The 21,201-nt window shown below is 29.3% G+C and overlaps 2 protein-coding genes across 2 annotated transcripts; one reads left to right on the top strand and one right to left on the bottom strand.

Moving 5' to 3' along the window:
- Nucleotides 1-5,957: 5,957 nt before the first annotated feature.
- On the top strand, nucleotides 5,958-8,864 carry LOC123230018 (trihelix transcription factor DF1-like). Its single transcript, XM_044656110.1, has 2 exons — nucleotides 5,958-6,505; nucleotides 7,146-8,864. The coding sequence occupies exons 1-2, from the start codon at nucleotides 6,237-6,239 to the stop codon at nucleotides 8,635-8,637; spliced, it is 1,761 nt and encodes a 586-aa protein (XP_044512045.1). The 5' UTR covers nucleotides 5,958-6,236; the 3' UTR covers nucleotides 8,638-8,864.
- Nucleotides 8,865-18,115: 9,251 nt separating this feature from the next.
- Nucleotides 18,116-20,636, bottom strand: LOC123228677 (trihelix transcription factor DF1-like). Its single transcript, XM_044654138.1, has 2 exons — nucleotides 20,187-20,636; nucleotides 18,116-19,949 (listed from the first exon to the last, which is right to left on the bottom strand). Exons 1-2 carry the CDS (start codon nucleotides 20,453-20,455, stop codon nucleotides 18,476-18,478), a joined length of 1,743 nt encoding a protein of 580 aa, XP_044510073.1. The 5' UTR covers nucleotides 20,456-20,636; the 3' UTR covers nucleotides 18,116-18,475.
- Between the last annotated feature and the right edge of the window lie 565 nt (nucleotides 20,637-21,201).

Raw genomic sequence — 21,201 nt, 5'->3', positions numbered from 1 at the left:
GTTATGAGGGGCGGTTGAGTTTTGAAAAATATGAAAACCTTCAGTTTAGGGGTGAAAATGTTACTTTTCAAAGTTTAAAAATTTTAGGTAAAGATGAAATGTTAGTTTCTAAAACTTGGGAGAGGGAAAAGTAATAAACTTTATAACTTTTAATATAAACAGTAAAAATAACTATTTTACCCCTCCCTTTAAAAGAAAAAATTAATAAAAGTTTGACTATGGGTGGGAGTTTGAGTTTTTCATCTCTCATGAGTGTGAGTTTGAGATTGGACTAAAATTTGGCTGGAAAATAGTATTTTTTCCTTAAAAAATATTTAAAATTACAGGGGTATCGCAACTCTTTCTAAAATTATGTATATAATTAATTTATTTATATATATTAAAATGATAGTATATAATTAAATAATATGATTGTTTATTTTTTCTTTTATTTTAAAATCACTAAATAAGATACTATTACTTTATTTTGTACACATAAATTTGTATGATTTATTCGTATATATGTTATTCCTTATTTATATATTCTTTATTTGTCTGATCCACTTATTAATTCATGCATATTTTGACCCACCTAATACTTGGTCCGACTGCTCATTTGCCATAGGAATGGCAACAGAGAAGAGATTTCAATGCCAATGGCCGCAAGAGATATCAATTCTTGTCTCGATTATGAAGATGACAAAGATTCTTTGTTCTTTCTCTGTGAAGAAAAATCTCTCCCTCATACATTTTAAATACAAAATAAATATATTAAATAACAAAATTAACTAAAATTAAAACTAATTCACTATTTCAAATGATATAAATATCAAATATTAACTATTTAAATATATATAACAAAAATATAAATAAATTTAAAAAATATAAATAATATAAAAATATGTTAATATTTTAAGTAAATATATTAATATAAAATGACAGAGATAGACACAAGGATGAGATAAGATGAGACAGAGTAGAGACACATATATTATATTTCCTAATTATAAAGATACCTTTTATTTTTTTTTAATATTTTTATTGAGAAATTTTCTCTCTATTAAACTTGAAAATATTCAAAAATCCTAAATACATACTAAAATTGTCTAGTATGAATATTATCGGGTGTTGAAAGTTTATGCATTTTGATTGCTTCATTAATTTTCAAAGCATGACGAAACATGGATCTCACTATGTGTTTTAACACGTTTTTGGCAACAAAAATATAAATTATCCTTTCATCTTTTAATTTAATATAAATAATTATAAATAAGTTGTTGCGGCTGTGAGGGGAGAAATTATAGCTGCTGCGCTTTCACATTTTGTAGTCAACTTTTCATATTTTACTTGCGTAAGTCCTCTTCTCATCTCTCTCACCCACTCATTCGCAATTTCCATTTCTCCTCTCTCTTCATATTAATTTATTATGGCTTTCAGATGATTCATGCCTTCTTACTTAACTATATATATATTTTTTGGGGATTTTAATTTAACAATAAAATCATATATATATATTTTTAAAATATAATTTATATATATAAATAATATATTATCATATAATTAAATAATTTTAAATTAATTATAAAATAATAATTAATTACATAATAATACATTATTTTCATATATAAATTATATATAAAAAATTAAATACATATAATATTATTTAATTTTTAGATATTTAATGATATTGATTGATTCCTATTGGTCGGGTCTTAGCTTCAAACTTTTGCTGATAATTAATTTGTTAAACAAGAGCGTCTAGCAAGTCCAAAAGTCTTAGCATTCAAATTATATATGTCAACTCTTTCCCTCTAACACGACAAGTTTAATGTCACTCTCTATTATGTTTTTGAGTGTTTGATTTAAATAATTTTTTGTTATTAAAAATAAAAATTACACAAAGATGGATTATTTAAAAATTATTAAGTATAAATTATTAATATATTAGATAAAAATTAATAGATTTAAATAATTATCATATTTTGTCAAATGTAATAAATAAATACAAAGATATTATTTATTTTAAATATCTTTATATTTAATTATTCTAAAATATTATATTACTTGTTATATTAATTAAAAAATAATTTTATCCTAAAAAAATTAATATGTAACGATAAAATTGTAACAAAATCAAAATTACTTTGCTAATCTTGAAATATCTAAAGTAGAAGTGGTAATTTGATTGACTTTTATATTATCTATCAAATTTTTTATTGTTTGATAAACCGAACAAGGTAATATTAATAATAAAGGTAGATTATCGCAGTAATATTTTATTATCTTAAACTAAAGGCCCCTAAGAGATTAATTGGACTCATAATCATATAAAACAGTTTACTATATGTACTTATTTCAAACACATATATGGATACATATTTATTTGTGTCACTATATGATTGAGTGTTATTTATCTTTACTTAAAAATTATCTAATTATATAATAATACATATAAATATATATTCATTTATATATTTAAAATGAATGTATATAATTTTATTAATTAGTTTAGCAACAAATATTAAAAATTAATAGAATTATATATACAAATAATATATATAATAATATATTATTATATAATTAAATATTATTTTATTTTTAATTTAAAATTATTCAATCATAACATCACCCGTTACAAACTAATTATTGCAGGTTTATGTTTACAGTTAATCATAGAAATTAGACAGAAAATTTAATCCGATTCATCAGGATTGTATAATAAAATAAAATTGAATATTACAAATTATTTTATCTGTACCTTAATGTGACCACCTGTATTAAAGAGTATATCGTTAGCATTAACTATATAAAATCACTGAGAAAAAAAGTTATAGTATTAAATATTTACTGTAATGATATTGAAACATAAATTTCGGTCGGACCCATTATTATAAAAGAGAGAGAGAGAGAGAGAGATATTTCCGGTTGTTGTAGATGTAAATAGTAGTGGGGATGCTTTATTTAAATTAAAAATAATATTTTATTACATAATAATATATTATTTATATATTTAAAATTTTATATACATAATATTGCTGGTGTATAAAGTGGGAGGAAAGCATCTACCTACAGTTGCTGGGAAGTTGAGCAGGGCATCTATTCCAATCCAGCCTTGTGACAGCGAAGCCACCACCGTATACAATTCTTATTACAACCCAAATCCATACGTTTAATTAATTTATAAAATTGTTTATACTGATGAAGTTTTAATTGGGGAAGGAAACATTTGAATCAAAATAACATACTGAATTGAAATACGTAATTATACCGTATAAAGGATTTCAGAAGTTAACAAAATTAAGAGAGTATTAAAATTTTCAAAGAAAAAGTCAAGAGTCCTTATCTAATTAATTCGATCTGGATTCTCCGATTATGAAGTATACCTTAAAATTTATAAATCCAATCAGTTCAGGCTTAATTCCCCAGTTATAAAGAAAAAAAAAAAATGTAGTAGCGTAAACAGAAGTTGAGTTTTTTTCTAATGGAGAAGACTTGCGTAAACAGAAATTAAACGGTGTCCCATTTCTCTTTGATGTTTACCTAACTTAAAACATTACCATCTCTTCTCTTGCACGTCTCTATATTTACTAAATTACCCCTACATCTTTTTATCACCAAATTGCCCTTTATGTCTCCTCCTCATAATTTTATTCGTATATAATTAAATATGAGAGAGATCAGATGGGAATCAAATACTATTCTTTCTGATTATTTCTACATTTATTGCCTTATTGATTGGTCGGACCCCACCGTTTTTGTTTTTCAAATAATTGAGCTAATCAATTTCTGGGTCATATTGTAAATATCTTTCTATTTTTTTTATTTTTAATTTTTTAGTTTTCATTCGTTCTTGCAAAGGTCTTCTGGGTACGACTTATTTTTTCAACTCATTTATTGATAAAAAACCCACATAATTTAAGATGTGAATTTATAAAATAATTTATTATTTTTTTAAAAATTTAATTTATATTATAAATTTCAAGAGATATTTTTAAAAGTTTCAAATTACCCCTCAACATCATTTAAAAAAAAAAGGAAAATTAAGGATGATATATATATATATATATATGTAACATGATATTATTGGAAAAAAAAAGTACTTACACTTAAACTATGGTTTAATAATAATCATAGTGATAGAAAGGTAAAGAAAGTGGTCCCAAAAAATAGAGAAATAATACAGGAATGATGGGAGATTGATTGTGGATAATCATGGCCATTAAAAGGGAGGGGGGTGTTATTTAATAAGGTAGGTTGAGAAGTAACTGAAAATGAGCACTATTAAGTAGAATTCATAAATGGGGTGGCCTAATAATATGACCTACATCTAACTGGTTTAATTCAATTTCAACAGTGGAACCCACTTTCAAATGTGTCCCCTTTTTTTAATAAATAAATAAATAAAAAAGATAAGTTTTTTATTATGGAGACAGAATTTTCTTTTCTTCAATTATGAAATCCCAAATAATTATCTTTTGTATTTGTCAAACTATATTATGCATTTGTCGTGATCAAAGTGTTGGTCCCTTACGCCACTCCTCCTGTACTACAGTCTCAACCAATTATTTTGAATTTTATCCCCTCATTCTTTAAAATCTTATTTTTCAGAAATTTTATAATTTTTTTTAAATTTTATATAATCATATAATTTGAAACTCACTTGTACTTGTAAAACCCATTTGAGATAAATGAAAAATCTTTTTTAAATTTTATTATAAAAAAATTAGGTCCGAGATTTTACCTTTTTGTAATGAAACCCAAATTTTAATATGAATGGTTTTACTTTTACAAAGTGTAAAAAAATTAAGTTAATTTGAAATTTTACGGTTTAGAATCATTGTAGAATAATTTTGCTTTTTATGAATTATAAAGGGTATTTTTGTAAATTTATAAGTGGAAAAGTGATTAAGATAAACAAAAAAACAAAATAAACAACCACATAATCACTAATCTGGTGAAGTAATAAAAAATGGAAAAATTAGCTTAAAAGATGAAAGGTCAATGGTGAACCATGTTAGGGGTAAAAAAGTAAATCAAATAGTCTCCACTGAAATCCCAAAACAGCCCTCACAAAAAGCAAAGCTGATTGGCCAAATATTCACGCCAAAAAATAAATAAATAAATAAAAAGAAAGAGTAATATTAAAAATAAAAAATATATGTATGAATAAAAAGTAAGAAAAGCTGACCTACATGGGCCGGCATTTAACTAAATTTAGCTGGACAGACAAAAACCAACTAATTATTACCATCGTCTCTTTGTGCAGCTGTTCATAAAATTCCTTTATTATTTTCTTTATGAATTTATTATTTTAATATTTTTTATATATATCTTTCTGTGCCACTTTTATTCCATCCCTATTGCTCAAAATTATGACCAGTTTTTGAATTAAAAAATCAAATAAAAAAATAAATTATTTAAAAATTTGGTTTGGGGAACAATTTAAAAAAATTGATTTTTTAGTTTAATTACTAATTAATTTATTTTTTAAAATTGATTAATCGAATTAAACTAATTTAAAAAATTAAACATATTTGAAAGAATTAAAAAATATAATAAAATAGAATAATTTTTTAAAATTCGTTTAAAATCAATTAACAAAAAATTAAATTAAGTTAATTAAATATTTTTAGTTCGATTTAAAATCAATTAATTTTTATATCAGTTTGATTTTGATTTATAATTTTTTTAAATTAAAAATTCAATTTAATTCAAAAATTAATAAATCAATTCCACTAACCAATTTTGAACACCGCTACATCCCATGTTCATCTTCTTTTTATAAGATTTTCGTCACCATTTTAACCATTTTATATTTATATATATTATACATTAAATATTACAATTTTTTAATTAAAAATGTAAAAAAAAAAATTCTGGAGCGTTTTTATAGAAAATAAAGTATAAAATAAATATTAAAAAAAGAGAGATGATTCCGCAGCTAAAAGGAAATAAAAAAAAATATTTAAAAAAACAAAAAAAAGCAGAAGCAGCTTCTTGAGATTGACAAGGAGATCCTCTTCCTCTTCCACTCTCTCAAAATAAATAAATAAATAAATTCACTGTAACAATACAATACAATACAATCTTCAGTTCATATACATAAATTAAAATCTTTTTTTGAAGAGAATTCACCTTCTCTTTCTGTTATTGTTTTTCATCTAATTTTTTTAAGCTTTTCGTTTCGTTTATTTTGGAGCTGTAATTGCTACAGCTATAGCTACAAGAAGCTGAGCTTAGACGACGACTCGTATGCTATGCTGGGGGAACCGTCAGTATCCGGCGATGTTGCCACCACAGCCACGAGAGACGATGAAGCTGGAGCTGCTGATAATATCGTTGGCTCAAATTCAGGCGAAGAAGATAAGAGTAGAGTTAATCAGCTTCTTGAAGAAAGTGATCGAAGTTTCGGAGGAAACCGGTGGCCAAGACAAGAGACTGTTGCACTCCTTAAAATAAGGTCAGACATGGACGTCGCCTTTCGAGATGCAAGTGTTAAAGGTCCACTGTGGGAAGAAGTTTCCAGGTGATTTATTTATTTTTATTTTTTTGTTTTTAATATGTGAATTCAAACGCGATTTTCTGTTTCTTTGATTTGAGTTCATCTTTGGGTTGAGATCTGCGAAAATTTTCTCGGGAAGTGTTTTCTTTTCCTTCTTCAGATTTGTTTTTAAGGTTTTCTTGGGAGTGATTGTAATTATTCATACTTTTTTTTTCCCCTTTTTTCTCTCATCTCCTTTTACAAAATTATCATCTTCTGGAAGAAATTCAGTGTGAGAATTTAGATTTGAGACATGTGAATCTGGGTTTGCTTCATTTTCTGGCATTGGCTTTTCCAACATTTCATCGGAAATTGTAAGGTGAATTGTTTCATGTTCATCTAGTAAAAATTCACAGCTGAAGTAAAAGTTAAAGATGGAGCATAGATTCTTTCAACTTGGGCTATAATAAAATTTCCCGATATTATTATAGTTAACTGTGTGTTCATCAATTAATCAATTATTTGTCTGAATTTACAATCATCCTTGTTGTCTTTAACTTCTTAAAGTGGTATCTGAAGTTTTCTTTCTCTTGATTAATTATTACTGTACTTTCTTTATTTTATGTGTAAATTATTTGTTTTCATTGTTGAATTAAATTTCTATACTGTTGTTTACAATTACCAGGAAGCTAGCGGAGCTTGGTTATAATCGAAGTGCCAAGAAATGCAAGGAGAAATTTGAGAATGTTTTCAAGTATCACAGGAGAACCAAGGATGGCCGAACCAGTAAATCTCATGGTAAAACTTACAGATTTTTTGATCAATTAGAGGCTTTTGAACATCATCAAGCTCCTTCAGTGACACCTTCACAACCACAACCGCCCAAGACTCAGCCAACGCCGGTGGTGGCCGCAGCATTATCAGCATCAATGCCGGTGGCTCATAACATCACTGTTACTTCTACTGTTCCATCAACAACAGCAAGCCTGGCAATTCCTTCTACAAATTTACCTTCGGTACAAGTAACAAACCCTCTGAATTATCCTTCTTTTCAGAATATTTCCACTGATCTACCGTCGAATTCGACATCGTCGTCGTCGACTTCTTCGGACCTGGAATTGGGAGCCAGAAGGAAAAGAAAAAGAAAATGGAGGGACTTCTTTGAGAGGTTGATGAAGGAAGTTGTGGACAAGCAGGAAGAGTTGCAGAAGAAATTCTTGGAAACAATAGAGAAACGTGAGCATGAAAGAATAATTAGAGAAGAAGCTTGGCGAATGCAAGAAATGACAAGAATTAATAGAGAGCGAGAAATTTTAGTTCAAGAAAGATCCATTGCTGCAGCTAAAGATGCAGCTGTAATGGCTTTCTTGCAAAAATTATCCGATCAGCAAAACCCCCTTACTGGGCAAGTACAAAATATAAATGTTCCTCCAGTAATACAAATATCTCAGCCACCACCGGCGGCAACGCAGCCTGTAGCAGTACTAGCACCAGCACCGGCACCGGTTCCGCTACAGCCAGTATCATTGCCTCCAGCACCTCAGCCGCAGGCACAACCAGGACCACAATCACAGACACGACAGGTATTAAATTTAGAGATGTCAAATGGGTCAAATGGGGACCAAAATTCAATGGCAACAAGCTCTTCAAGATGGCCAAAAGTTGAGGTTCTAGCATTGATTAATCTAAGGACTAATCTTGACTCTAGGTATCAAGAAAATGGACCTAAAGGGCCATTATGGGAAGAAATCTCAGCAGGGATGAGAAAGCTAGGTTACAATCGCAATGCCAAAAGATGCAAAGAGAAATGGGAGAATATAAACAAGTACTTCAAGAAAGTGAGAGAAAGCAACAAGAAAAGGCCCGAGGACTGCAAAACTTGCCCATATTTCGAGCAACTTGACGCTTTATATAAAGAAAAGAACAAATTTGATAGCTCTTCCAATCAAATGAAGCCCGAAAACTCAGTGCCATTAATGGTAACACCCGAGCAGCAATGGCCGCCTCAGCCTGATCAACTTCGACATCAAGACTCCGCCATGGACGACATCGAGAGCGATCAAATTGGAGAAGAAGACGAGAAAGATATGGGGGATGACGATGAAGAAGATGATGGAAGTGGCTTCGAAATTGTGCCAAACAAACAAGTTGCGGCGGTCGATGCAACCGAAAGGTAATCCCTGTGGTAACTTCGGGTAGGGTTGCGGGGCGCCGGGAAATTCGGATTTAATTATAGTGAGGGGGCATGCACATGGGGCTGTAACATAAAGTCAGTGGGAATTATATGTTTTTTTTTTTTTTGTAATTTATTTAATTTTTTGGCTAAATAAATAAGTTGAGAGAAAGAACGAGAGATTGAGGGTTTCATTGAACAAATAAAGATGGGGCTAGTGTTTTTCTTGTATTTTTTTTTCATATTTTTTTGTTTATTTTATTAGTTAGTTTATGGTGGTGATAAATGATTTCATCTTTTAATTAGTTATTAATTAATTAACCAATACTCAATAATAATTGCATACAAACTTTCTCTTATTATTTTATTATTATAAATTAGTTATAAAATAAATAATTAAATTATTCAATTATAGGTTGATATATCAATTTATATTAATAAAATAATAAAAAAAATTTGATATATAATATTAATGGATAAGTATTAAAGATTGATCTGTAATCATGTGATTCGATAATCTAATTATTTTTATTCAAAATGATTTAATTATATGATAATACATCAACTCATTAAAACTCATCTATCAATGTATAAGGTATTATTTTACTTAGAGTGCTACTACATGTATATAATTTTAGTACATGATTTATGTACATAAATTATATATCATTATGTGATTTGTGTTATTTTATCTTTAATTTAAAATAATCTATATACGTAATGAGACATCATCTGTGTATCTAAATGTATATAAAAAATATGTACATATAATTTTATTATTTTACTTATTAATATCTCCCTTAGTTAAAAAGGATATTCTAAGTCTTAAAGACTATTCACCACAAGTGTATATTTTGATATGTAAATTAACTAAAAATCAATTCAAAAAATAACATTCAATTATTTGAAAGAACTATAAAACAATACGATGTGTATATAGTTTTAATATATAATTTGAATACATAGATAATATATCATAATATGATTAGGTGTTACTTTATTTATAATTTAATATTATCTATTCACATTAGGGATGGCAACTGGGAGGGGCGGGGAGGGGATCTCAATCCCCATCCCCGTCCCTGTAGGGGATATCAATCCTCGTCCTCGACCCGTCCCCGCTATGGGGATGAAAATAATTCCCCGTCCCCTCCCCGAAAAGAAAAATCCCATCCTTGTACCCGCAAAAAAAATATATTTTTTTTACCTTGTAAATACAATATAAATATATTAAATAACAAAATTAAGTAAAATTAAAATTAATCTACTATTTCAAATATCATAAATATAATATATTAACTCCTTTAATATGCACAACAAAAACTTAAATAAATTTGAAAAACATAAATAATTTAAAACTATAAAAAATATATTAGTATTTTAAATAAATATATTATTATAAAGGGGCGGGGAGGGGAAGGATCGGGGCGGGGAGGGGACACATGTATCCCCATCCCTGGCCCGTTCCTGATTGTGAAGATTTTTTTCATTCTCATTCTTGTCCCCTTTCCCGTTAGAATCGGGATCCCTAAAGTCGGGTCTAAATTATCATCCCTAATTCACATAACAACATATATATTTTTTATTAAAATTATGTAAAATATATATATATATATAAAATATGTAAATATAATTTTATTGAAAACTATATATCACCGACCCAATAAATTGTTTGGATTAGTGGTACCTTAATTTATCATTAAAATTATAGAGATTAATAAATTGGAAATGAAAGTACAATAATTCAATAATTAACTAAAAATTGAGGTGGCAATTAATAAAAAAAAATGAAAATGGAGTTAAAATGGGTTAAATAATGGATATTTTATAAAATTGAAAATTGCCAGCCAACAATAAACCTGCATCACATGTACTCGTGGACCTTCAAAATCTAAAGGGTCCACGAGGAATCTTTCAATTTCTTGATTGAAGGACCTATATATTCATAGCTATTTAATTAATTAATTAATTAAATATTCATTGAGATTAATTTATCAACAAAATTATATATATTATTTTTTATATATAATTTAGGTATATAGATAATGTGTCATTATATGATCAAATAATTTTGAATTAAAGATAAAATAATACCTAATCATATAATGACACATAATCTGTAATCTTAAATTGTATAATATAAATGTGTATTTATAGTGTTGCTCTTAATATATAGATTAATTTGATTATTTTATAATTTTTAATTAAGAAAATAAAATTTTTTTTTTTTATAAACTAACCTTTTCCATGTATTTTAAGAGTCATTTAATTGTCCTTTTTCATTTTAAAACTATTTGAAACAGATAAATATTGCATGAGAATGTTGAAAGCCCCTTTATTTCTATCACTTATATAGGTTTTGAAATATAGTCATATTCATTGTTGAACATCTATATTCTGATTATATTCTTCAAAGATTTATTAGAATTAATTAATAGCTTTATTCACCCAGAAATTCAAATTTTTTATTTAAGATAATTCCATAAACATTTATTAAAAAAAGTTGAACAATTTAATTTTCAAACCCTTATTTAATTTTACGTTTGATATATGATATCAACTTTAAATATTTTTATAAATGATATCACAATCTCTACGACACTTGTCCTATATCACGTTATTTAAAACATTCGATCCATCCAAAAGTTAAAAAGAAAAAAAAAATGAAAATTAATTTTATGCTATAACAACATTGACTTGCAGAAAGAGCCTAAAATTATTGTTGCCAACAAAATACGGCAAATATAGTCCATTAAATTGAAAATATGCCCCCACAAATTGATTGGTGAGAATCTTGTGGAAAGATAAGATCACATATATATTCTGTCACCCGGTTACAGTATAAGACAATTAAACCTCTCTTGCTCCCATCATATTCATGTTCACATTCACAAACATTTATATAATATTATTTCGGATAAAGTTACGTAAACGAATACATATATAATGTATTATCATATAATTAAATATTATTTTATTTTTAATTAAAATTATTAAATTATTTAATAATACATTTTAAATATATATTCATTTACATAATTGAAGTAGGTATATATAGTTTTATTGTATTATTCAACCCTAATATCAATTATATCGCACTTTTCTTTTCATCAACTTACCCTCTCCGTTTTTCCATATTAAAAGAGAAATTCATGGATGAGAATTTAGCCTTGCCTCGCTTTCATTTGGAACCACTACTATATAAGAAAATTTCAGGTCATTCAAAGCTACTATCTGTGTGTTGCCAGTTTTTTAATATTAGGGTTAGTTTACTATTTTTTTGTTTTTTGAGCTTCAATGGAATAAGAACAAAGATTGATTACAAGTATAAATATGATTATTAGTATCCTATAATATACAATATGTATTTTACAATATGTATCATAAGATATATCGAATTAATATGAAACAGTGAAAATATTGTACGATAGAATGCGCATTTTATAATACGATATATATTACTGATATAGATCAATACACATTTTTAGAGAAAATAAAAATGTAGTAGAAGTGAATATGAAAAATTTTAAATCGTGAAGGTTATTTGTGATATTTTCTAAAATAATGACATGTTAATTAAAATTTTTTGTTATTTTATTAATATTTTATTCTTAAATAGACGTATCCTATAATACGATATACAAAACGAAAAAATTAATTTTTGATAAACAATACAGTGTAGAATTTGACTACCATGAGCATAATTAAATATGAAGTAAGATGATAGCTTTACATAGGCACTGAAAATGGGGGAACAAGTATTATGGAGCCTGCCTTTATTTGGTCGAGAACTCCACTTAGTCTTGTCTAATAAGTTTGATGTAGAAGGGGAATCTTTGAATGCTAAAAAGTAAAGAAAAATTTCAATTTTAAAGAAATTAGACGGATGATAAATAATAAAATAAACTGATTTTGTATTTTTTTTTTTAAGTTAATAAAAAGGTTCCAAACGGAGTATTTTTCTAATATTTAACGCTTCTGAATCCTGTGATTACACAAATTTGAAGCTCTCTCTCTCTCTCTATATATATATATTGGTTTCAAGGTCAGTTAACCTGCGAATCAAAACGATAAAATGCCTCCCATGATCTCTTGTTCGAGTTCTCTTTCGACCTCCATGGCCAGTTCTTCTCTTATCTTGAGTTAATGGTCAGCATGTGAAAAAATTATGAGCATGGTGCTGTTGCTAGAGAAAAGTGGCTCGGATGGTAATGGAGATGGTGGTTTCCTTTTGGCTTTTGTCTGTGAGACATTAAGTGGGTTAATTACCTACCAATTGATATCACAAATCTTAGAGTTTCATATTATAAATTATTGTAACTTGAATTTTTTTTTTCTTTTGATGTTATGGAAAGTTTGGAAGATGAAAGATGGAAGGTTGGAAAGATGAAATATGTGGAGTAAGTCATTAAAATGGAAATAGTGATGATGATTTTAACCAAGTTAAAGTATTAGTTATTATGAGTTTTGAATATAGAAGGTGGAGTGTGTGAAAAGTAAAAGTACTCTCTCTCTCTCTCTCTATATATATTGTTAAAAAAATATATTTTCCTATTCAGATTAATTTTGATTGAACATGATTTTGATTGATTTAATTTTCAATTTGAGTTTTATTCGATATAATTTTGATTATGATTTGATATAATTTTGATTTATTGTATATTAATTTTTTTATTTTATAAGATTATAATTCTATTTTAGATTATATTATAATATTATATGTTATACAATATTTCTTTAATAATACTGATTGAGTTCATAACTCAATTCACAATTTTACATGATATCAAAGTGACAAAATCCCTCTATATTCCTTAGTTTTAAAATTGACCTTTGACTTTTGCATAGGTTTTTTTCCCCCTTCTTCTTAGTTTTAAAAAGTGAGTTTTTAACGCTTGTTCTAGAGTTTCATCTTGTTCTCATATCAATCGCCCCCATACTTTTAGAAGCTTGTCTTTTACCCTACTACACTTTGAGCAGCCAACAGTTTCCCCCACGATTGCTCTGCCGTCATTTTGGTACCCTCTCCTTTTGGTGACTCACTTAGGCATCATGCTTTATCTTTTTGACAACCTTTTCCTCTATGGAAATCTCCTTGGCCTCATGATGAATGCGTTCAACCTTTCTCTCACTATCATTGTTGTTGGGCTTCTCTCCCAATTCTTTTGTGACTTCTTCCAAAATCATGTACTTACTTGTGTTTTCCTCATCGGTAACAACCTCCTTCTCTATTGTGTCGTGTCTTTGGCCACCCTCTTATACGATTGAACACTTACTCTCGTCCCTCACACAATTAAACATCTACTCTCATCTCTCTTACTACAATTATGTCTTGGTTCTTGTATCTCTCTTGTCAATGGTTTTCCCTCTTGTATTGATGATTCCTTCTACATTGTTGCCACCGACGCTATCTCTATTTTTGAGAACTCTCTTATTGATTTTTCAACAATGATGTTATCTCTTGCTACTATCATAATGTCGTTGACTCATCAACTTTTGTTTTTAATTATAGCTCTGTGAGCTCTCACTATAATTATAGGGGAGTGTTAAATAAAATATATTTTCCCATTTGGTTTAATTCTGATTTGATCTGATTCTAATTGACATGTTGGGTATCAGTGACAAGCTACCTCTTTCTTGTAGTGAATTCCAAAAATACTCCATCATAAACAAAAACATATTACCTTGGAGTATTTGATCTCATGCATTCGAGAAGAGGAGACAAGAGGACAGGATGCAATGGTTGCACAAGAATTAAATGGGAACTCCATTAAGGTAGACCTTGTCACTTCTAATAACATGCCCAGTAATTCCTAAAATACATATTTGAAGCCAAATAATAGCATTGGGAAGAAGAATTTAATATATCTCAATAAAAAAAAATGAAATTTCAATAAAAAGGAATAATAACCATACTCAGCAAATGATTTTTGAAAAGATATGATGTTTCTATCCTTATTTGTGACCTAAATTACAAGAGAGAAAAAAAAAACTAGAAAAACGCTTATAAGATCAGAGACTCCTATTTATCAAGTGATTTCTACTCACTAATTTCCTTTTTTAATTTACAGGTGAGAGGTGATTATAACAGTTGCGTAGCAACAAATAAACGGGCATGGATGCATGACAATGACTTATGTTAGTTGATTATGAGTTATGTAACGAAGATGTTATATATGTATTTATGTATTTGTTGTATTACACACACTTTGGTTTTATGGATTTCACAACATCTTTTGACATTGTTCATTGTTGAAGATTATTAATTAAATGAGATTATTTATGGTATTTTGAATGTTCATTGTTGTATCTTGTATTTTAAATGTAAGCATACATAGGTAAACAATTGTTAAATTAGCACTTCTCTCCGAAAAGTAGAACTTCTTGAAGTGGGTGTTACACATACTTTGGTTCTGAAGTGAAGATTATTGTTTCACTAAGGAGAGTTCATTGTAGAACCTACTTTCATTAAGCATAACAGTCCATCTTTAACTAGTTTTTCTCTCTTATGCTCTCTCATTTGCATTCTTTCATCATCATTTTAAAAAAAAAGAGACGGGAAATGCTGTAACTTGCATTAATTTTTTATGTTACATAAAGTGATAGAGTTGGAAGATGAAAAAGGAAAGTTGAAAAGAGGAAATATGATAGGAGTTAAGCCATTAAACTTGAGCTGGTTATAGTGTTTTTAATCGAGTTAAAATATGAGTTGTGAATATAAAAAGATGAAGAGTCTGTGAAGAGTTGAATATAAATATTTCCTATATTCATTTAGTACACACATCTATTATCAATCTTACATACTTTTTTTTTTATTTTTTTAAGAAAATTCCAACTAGATAAAGGTGTTGTATCTTGAAGGGGACATGTCAAAGTTATTCTCTTTAAAGAGAGGACATGTCAAAGCCCTCCACAGTTAAGTTGCTGTAAAACTACATGGGTTTACAAGTTTTACTAATTGTGGAGGGCTCGATTCTCTTTCAAAAGAGTTGTGCCTCAATATTTTAATTTTAATGCAATTTTTATTATATCTCTTTGCAATAAAAATAATCATCTACCGCATTTTTACCAACATATATATACACAAATGTGTTTTTATAATTGAGAAACCTTTTATAAACTCGACTTTAAAAGAATAATTTATTAAAATAAATTACTTATTTAACTATTAGATTAATATTGACAAGTATTTTTTATGACCTTATTGACCATGTTTATAATATAAATAATAAAATTATATGTATCAACTTTTAAATATTCAAAAAAAGTATATATATAATATGTTATTATGTGATTAAATGATTTTAAATTAATGATAAAGTAACGTCCAATTATATAATAACATATCATGTGTATATCTATTTGTATTTTAAAAAATGAGTTTGCATAATATTGTTGGCCGGCATTGAATGTAAGGGAAATTTGCCTAGTGTCTAAACTTGAAACAACATTAAGAGCCGGCTTCTTCTGCATTGATATTGAAGTCATATAAATAATCAGAAAATTTTGAATCCATCACCTTTGAACTAACAATTAATTAAGAATTAATTTACCAGTAAAAGTTGTATTAATAAATTAAATAATTACACAAAATGGAAGGGGTTGGCCCTACCCCATGTCCAATATCAACTTTTTTTATAAATCATATTATATATAATTCAACTTCATTTCTTATACGTTATTGCAATCTTTTTCAGCAACCTTCGATATTACAAAAAATAATCACTATTAGAGGCTCCAGGGTAGGACAAATGTATAAATATAATTGTGTATGAACAAGCTTTGTTTATTTATTTTTTATTAATTAATGGGGTAACCCTCTTGCATAATTCAATTTAAATATAATTGTTTAAGATTTAGGTGAGTTGAATTAATTCACGCCATATACAGCCAAATTTTAAGTTGACTTACTTGATTTTTAAAATTATTATGTGAACCCATTTCAAAACAGTTAATTAATTGAATCAGTTTGATAATTTTTGTTTTGAAAAAAAAAATTCATAAATTAAAACCGAATCGTTTAAAAGATTAATTGATTTTAAATTGAATTAAAAATATTAATTAACTAAATTGAATTTTTAATTAACTGGTTTTAAAATTTTTTCGAAAAAAAAAAATCAGCATTTGATCTCATCTATATGTAATATAAACTGAAAAACTTTGCAATATTTTATATTTTCTCAGTTATATATATACATGGGCACCAGTTGGATCTTTGATCTGCATATTCAAAAATTTAAAGCTTCTGCACTACAGATTTTTTCCAATATATATTTGAAAGTTTTTTCAAAGTTGACATGATAGAATTCCGTGTTGTTTGATCTACTGGGTGCAGTGAAATGAGTGGAGAATAATGGTTGAAAGCGGGGAAATTGGTATGACATAAAAGTTTGTCATTTAGTAAAGGAGAATTAAGAGCTTATCTTATCCATGGAAAAACCCTACTGAGGAAGAAGATAGAATCTTGTTTTTGAGCAGACTTATGTATGTATGTATACTGATAGCAACAGGAGAGCTAAAGCTATCTTTTTACTTGATCCAAAAACAATGCAAGATTATATAAAATATAATAAAAAAATATCTGTCTATCCATCTATGATCTATCGTTGTTCATTTAGTTATCACCACTCAATTTGTGGGCCTTTTTTTATTCTTTATTGGGTATGCTCCATGCCTTTGCCAGCCCCCGTCAAATTTGGCAAAATTAATCATGCCACCTCCGCACTCCTTCATTTCAACTCTAAGTGGGATATATGGACCATGCTTCCTAATGCCATTCATATATACTCAAATAATTATGAATTATGTTACACTTCTCCCTTTCAAACATGTATGCAGGCAAACGAATTCGGAGTATGGGTAAAAATAGAGATGACAATTGGTCAAATAGAGTCAAATACCTTAATTCTTATGTACATCCTTATCTCATTCCTGATACATAAATGATTAGAAATTCATGTCTCATCCTTACCAAAAAAAATTTTCTCTTCTTTCTCTCTCTTTAAAACTTTTAAGGATCATTAAATAAGTAAAGGTTTAAAAAATATATAAAGAAGGAAACAAATGAACGATCTTTATCTTTGTTTTCATTAGAAAATTCTTAATCTATTTAAAAAGGGGTAGACTAAAGAACTGATTTCATATGTTGAATTGCCATATCTTAAAGACGACTAAATTTGTAGAAAAAATGATAGAAAATCTTTGGAAATGCAGATGCAGAGACCTAGAGAAGGAAAATTTGGAATCAAATGAAGAGAGAGTAAGTAAATTAAATCTTTTGTGATGAAGGATGAAGAAGAAGAAAATGGTAATAAAAAAGTTAAGTGGCTTGTGGGAAGTCAACACAAGTGACACATTGTTATCCAATATATAACTTGGAAGATTCTTTTTCGGTAGTTCCTTTATTCTTCATTTTATTATTAAAATAAAAATAAAAGTCTGACACTCTGGTTTTCACCTTTTTTTTTTTTCCCCCCTTGGGATTTAAAATTAAAAAATATTCTTCATATACTCAAAAACAAACACTACAAACCATTTCTCGCATTTCCATTCAATCGCACGTACAAACATTTGGTTTTTTTTTTTAAAATTTATTGCATTCATGAGAATAATAATTAATCGACCGTATAAAATAAATAAAAAATCCCACTACTATGAAATTTTATTTATTTAACTACAAACCCACCACGTGTATGATCTCCACTCCAGTTCATGCATGCTGAAATTTAATTTTGTTGTCATAAATTGTAATTAATTAATTAATTAAATTACTTTTGACCTTTTTACCGTAATGTAAAAATTTTGATCGATTCTTGACTAAGTTTTTGTCTTGTCTCTTCAATTCACTCACCATTTCCCATTGGAGAAGCTGCTTTTTTGGCTACTATCTCGTAACCGCCACCACCATCTCCACCGCCACCGCCACCGCCGTCTCCACCTTCGTATTCGTCGTCTTCGGTGTCCACATCTTCGCCTTCTTCATCTTCTTGCATCTGATCTGCATTGTGATGGTGATCTTCATCTTCTTGCATCAACGGCCATTGTTGCTCCGGCTGAACCAACAATGGCACCATCGGGTTATTCACCGGTTTCATCATCTTTTCTTTGTACAAAGCGTCCAACTGGTTGAAATACGGGCATGTCTTCGAATCCTCCGACCTCTTCTTGTTGCTCACCTTCACTTTCTTGAAATACTTATTTATGTTCTCCCACTTCTCTTTACACCGCTTCGCGCTCCGATTGTACCCCACGCTTCGCATTGCCACCGAGATCTCCTCCCACAGAGGCCCTTTCGGTCCGTTCTCTTGATACTTGTTATCGAAATCAGTTCGGAATTTTATCAAAGCTTGAACTTCAGCTTTCGGCCATCTGGACGAGCTCGATATTGATATAACACCACCGCTATTGCCATTATGCGGTTTCGGAGTAGTAGTATCGAAATTAATCGTAGTTGTTGTAGGCGCCGGTGGCAGTAGAACTTGTGGTGGTTGTTGTGGCCTAACCGCTACTTCTAGTGGCGGCCCAGCAGGCGGATGCGGTGGATTATTTTCTCGTGATTGGATCAAGTTTATCTGAGGGGGTAGTCCAGAGATCTTCTGCAAGAATGCAACGACGGCGGCGTCTTTAGCTGCCGCCGTGCTTCTTTCTTGAATTAGAATTTCATGCTCCCGATTAATTCGTGTCATTTCTTGAATTCTCCAAGCTTCTTCACGAACCAATCTTTCATGTTCGCATTTCTCGATTGTCTCCAAGAACTTAACCTGCAGCTCCTCCTGCTTCTTGATCACCTCTTTCGTTAACCTCTTAAAAAAGGCCTTCCACTTCCGCTTCCTCTTATTGTTTTTATTACTCCTCCCCACCACTTCCAAATACTCCTCGTCCGACGCCGTCGACGACGAGGTCGAGCTCGAGAAAAGATTAGATGAAATATTGGGAAAACTATGTGATGGAGGCGTTGACGAAATTGGTGTAGGGTTATTTGCTGCAACATGTTGAGTGGTGTTTTGGGCAATAGGGTTTGTTGAATTAGTCCAAGCCATTACGGTTGGAGCAGGAGGAGAAGTAATTACAGTTTGAAATGGAGTTTCCGTTTGAGGTTTTGATAATGAAGATGGTGGAGTAAACGACTGAGAGTGATGCTGATGATGATGATGATGATGATGATCAAAAGCTTCTAATTGATCGAAGAATTTGTAATGTTTGCCCTCTGGTTTACCCGTTCGGCCATCTTTGGTTCTCTTGTGATACTTGTAGACATTTTCGAACTTCTCTTTGCATTTCTTGGCACTTCGATTATACCCAAGCTCTGCTAATTTCCTGATAACAATTACAGTTCAATCACAGCTCTATTTCTGTTTTTATCCCATTGAAAATTCAGCTATTCAACAAAGTTTCTTACCATTTCCACACGTAAAAAATTTACAAACTCATCAAATTAAAAAAGAAATTAGGAAACTTTGAAAAAAAAAAAAAGAAACCTAGATCATATAACTCAACGAAACAAATTCAGCTGCAAATTAAAAGTGAGGATATATTAAAAATAAATAATCTGACCTTGAAACTTCTTCCCATAATGGACCTTTGAGACTGGAATCACGAAACACTTGATCCATATCGGAGCGTATCTTCAAAAGAGCCAAAGTTTCTTGTCTTGGCCACCGGTTTCCGCCGAAATTGCGGTCGCCTTTATCGTCTTCGCCGCCAGAGTTTGAGCCAACATCACCACCAACTTCCTGAGCTCCAATTGGCGCGGCGGCAGGGGCGGCAACGTCCCCGGTGGAGGGGATTCCGAGCACGGGTGATGAGTCGTCTGCAGCTAGCATAGCATATAGAAGACTTACAGCAATTACAGCTAGCAGCTATAGCAGCTCCAAAAATTAAAAGTAATATCAGAAAAGAAGATGGTGAATTCTTTGAAGGGTTTGTTTTTATGAGGATGGGAGCGTTTTTTTAATTATTAATTTATTTATTTATTTCTTGTGGGATCAATCTCCTGTCTACCTCAAAGCACAATTAAGAAAACAAGATCTCTTTTTTTTTTTTAACAATTAAGCTGCGGAATCTTCAGTTTTTTATATAATAATTAAAATTTCTTTAAAAAAAGTACAACTCAAGGCTCACCTGGGGTTTGTTTTTTATATTTATATATCATCAGTAACAAAGTGAAAGAAAGAAAGCAGAAAGAGAAATATATATATATATATATATATATATTTTGAAATAAATTTATTTTAAAAAGGAGGAATAAATTAAGAAAATAATAATAATAATAATGTAAGAAAAAATTTATGATGAGGCGGAAGGCAGTGGCAACAGCTGCAGATAGCGACGATGGGGATAATAAGTTGGGCCATGTAGGTCAGCTTTGCTTTTTGCGGGCGTTTTGGATTTCAGTGGCCGTTGGGTGAGCTTGTATGATTTTACTGAATTACCCTTAACATTACATGAATCCCATTGACCTAATTATTTATTATTACTTAACGCTGTTTCTTCATTACATCATCTCCACTACTACAGTCTTCAGTTTATTCTGGAACAGAGATTTCTACTTCTTATTTATACTTCCCAA

The sequence above is a fragment of the Mangifera indica genome, chromosome 11, assembly GCF_011075055.1.
Source record: "Mangifera indica cultivar Alphonso chromosome 11, CATAS_Mindica_2.1, whole genome shotgun sequence".
In the NCBI taxonomy this organism is placed as follows: domain Eukaryota; kingdom Viridiplantae; phylum Streptophyta; class Magnoliopsida; order Sapindales; family Anacardiaceae; genus Mangifera; species Mangifera indica.
This window is presented reverse-complemented; position numbering and strand designations above follow the sequence as displayed.

What these genes read in the sequence shown, in the direction of transcription:
- LOC123230018 (XM_044656110.1), top strand. Translation starts at nt 6,237, where the DNA reads ATGCTGGGGGAACCGTCAGTATCCGGCGATGTTGCCACCACAGCCACG. An exon ending in CTGTGGGAAGAAGTTTCCAG is followed by an intron (nt 6,506 to 7,145) that starts GTGATTTATTTA and finishes TACAATTACCAG; the next exon opens with GAAGCTAGCGGAGCTTGGTT.
- LOC123228677 (XM_044654138.1), bottom strand. Translation starts at nt 20,455, where the DNA reads ATGCTAGCTGCAGACGACTCATCACCCGTGCTCGGAATCCCCTCCACC. An exon ending in TTATGGGAAGAAGTTTCAAG is followed by an intron (nt 19,950 to 20,186) that starts GTCAGATTATTT and finishes AATTGTTATCAG; the next exon opens with GAAATTAGCAGAGCTTGGGT.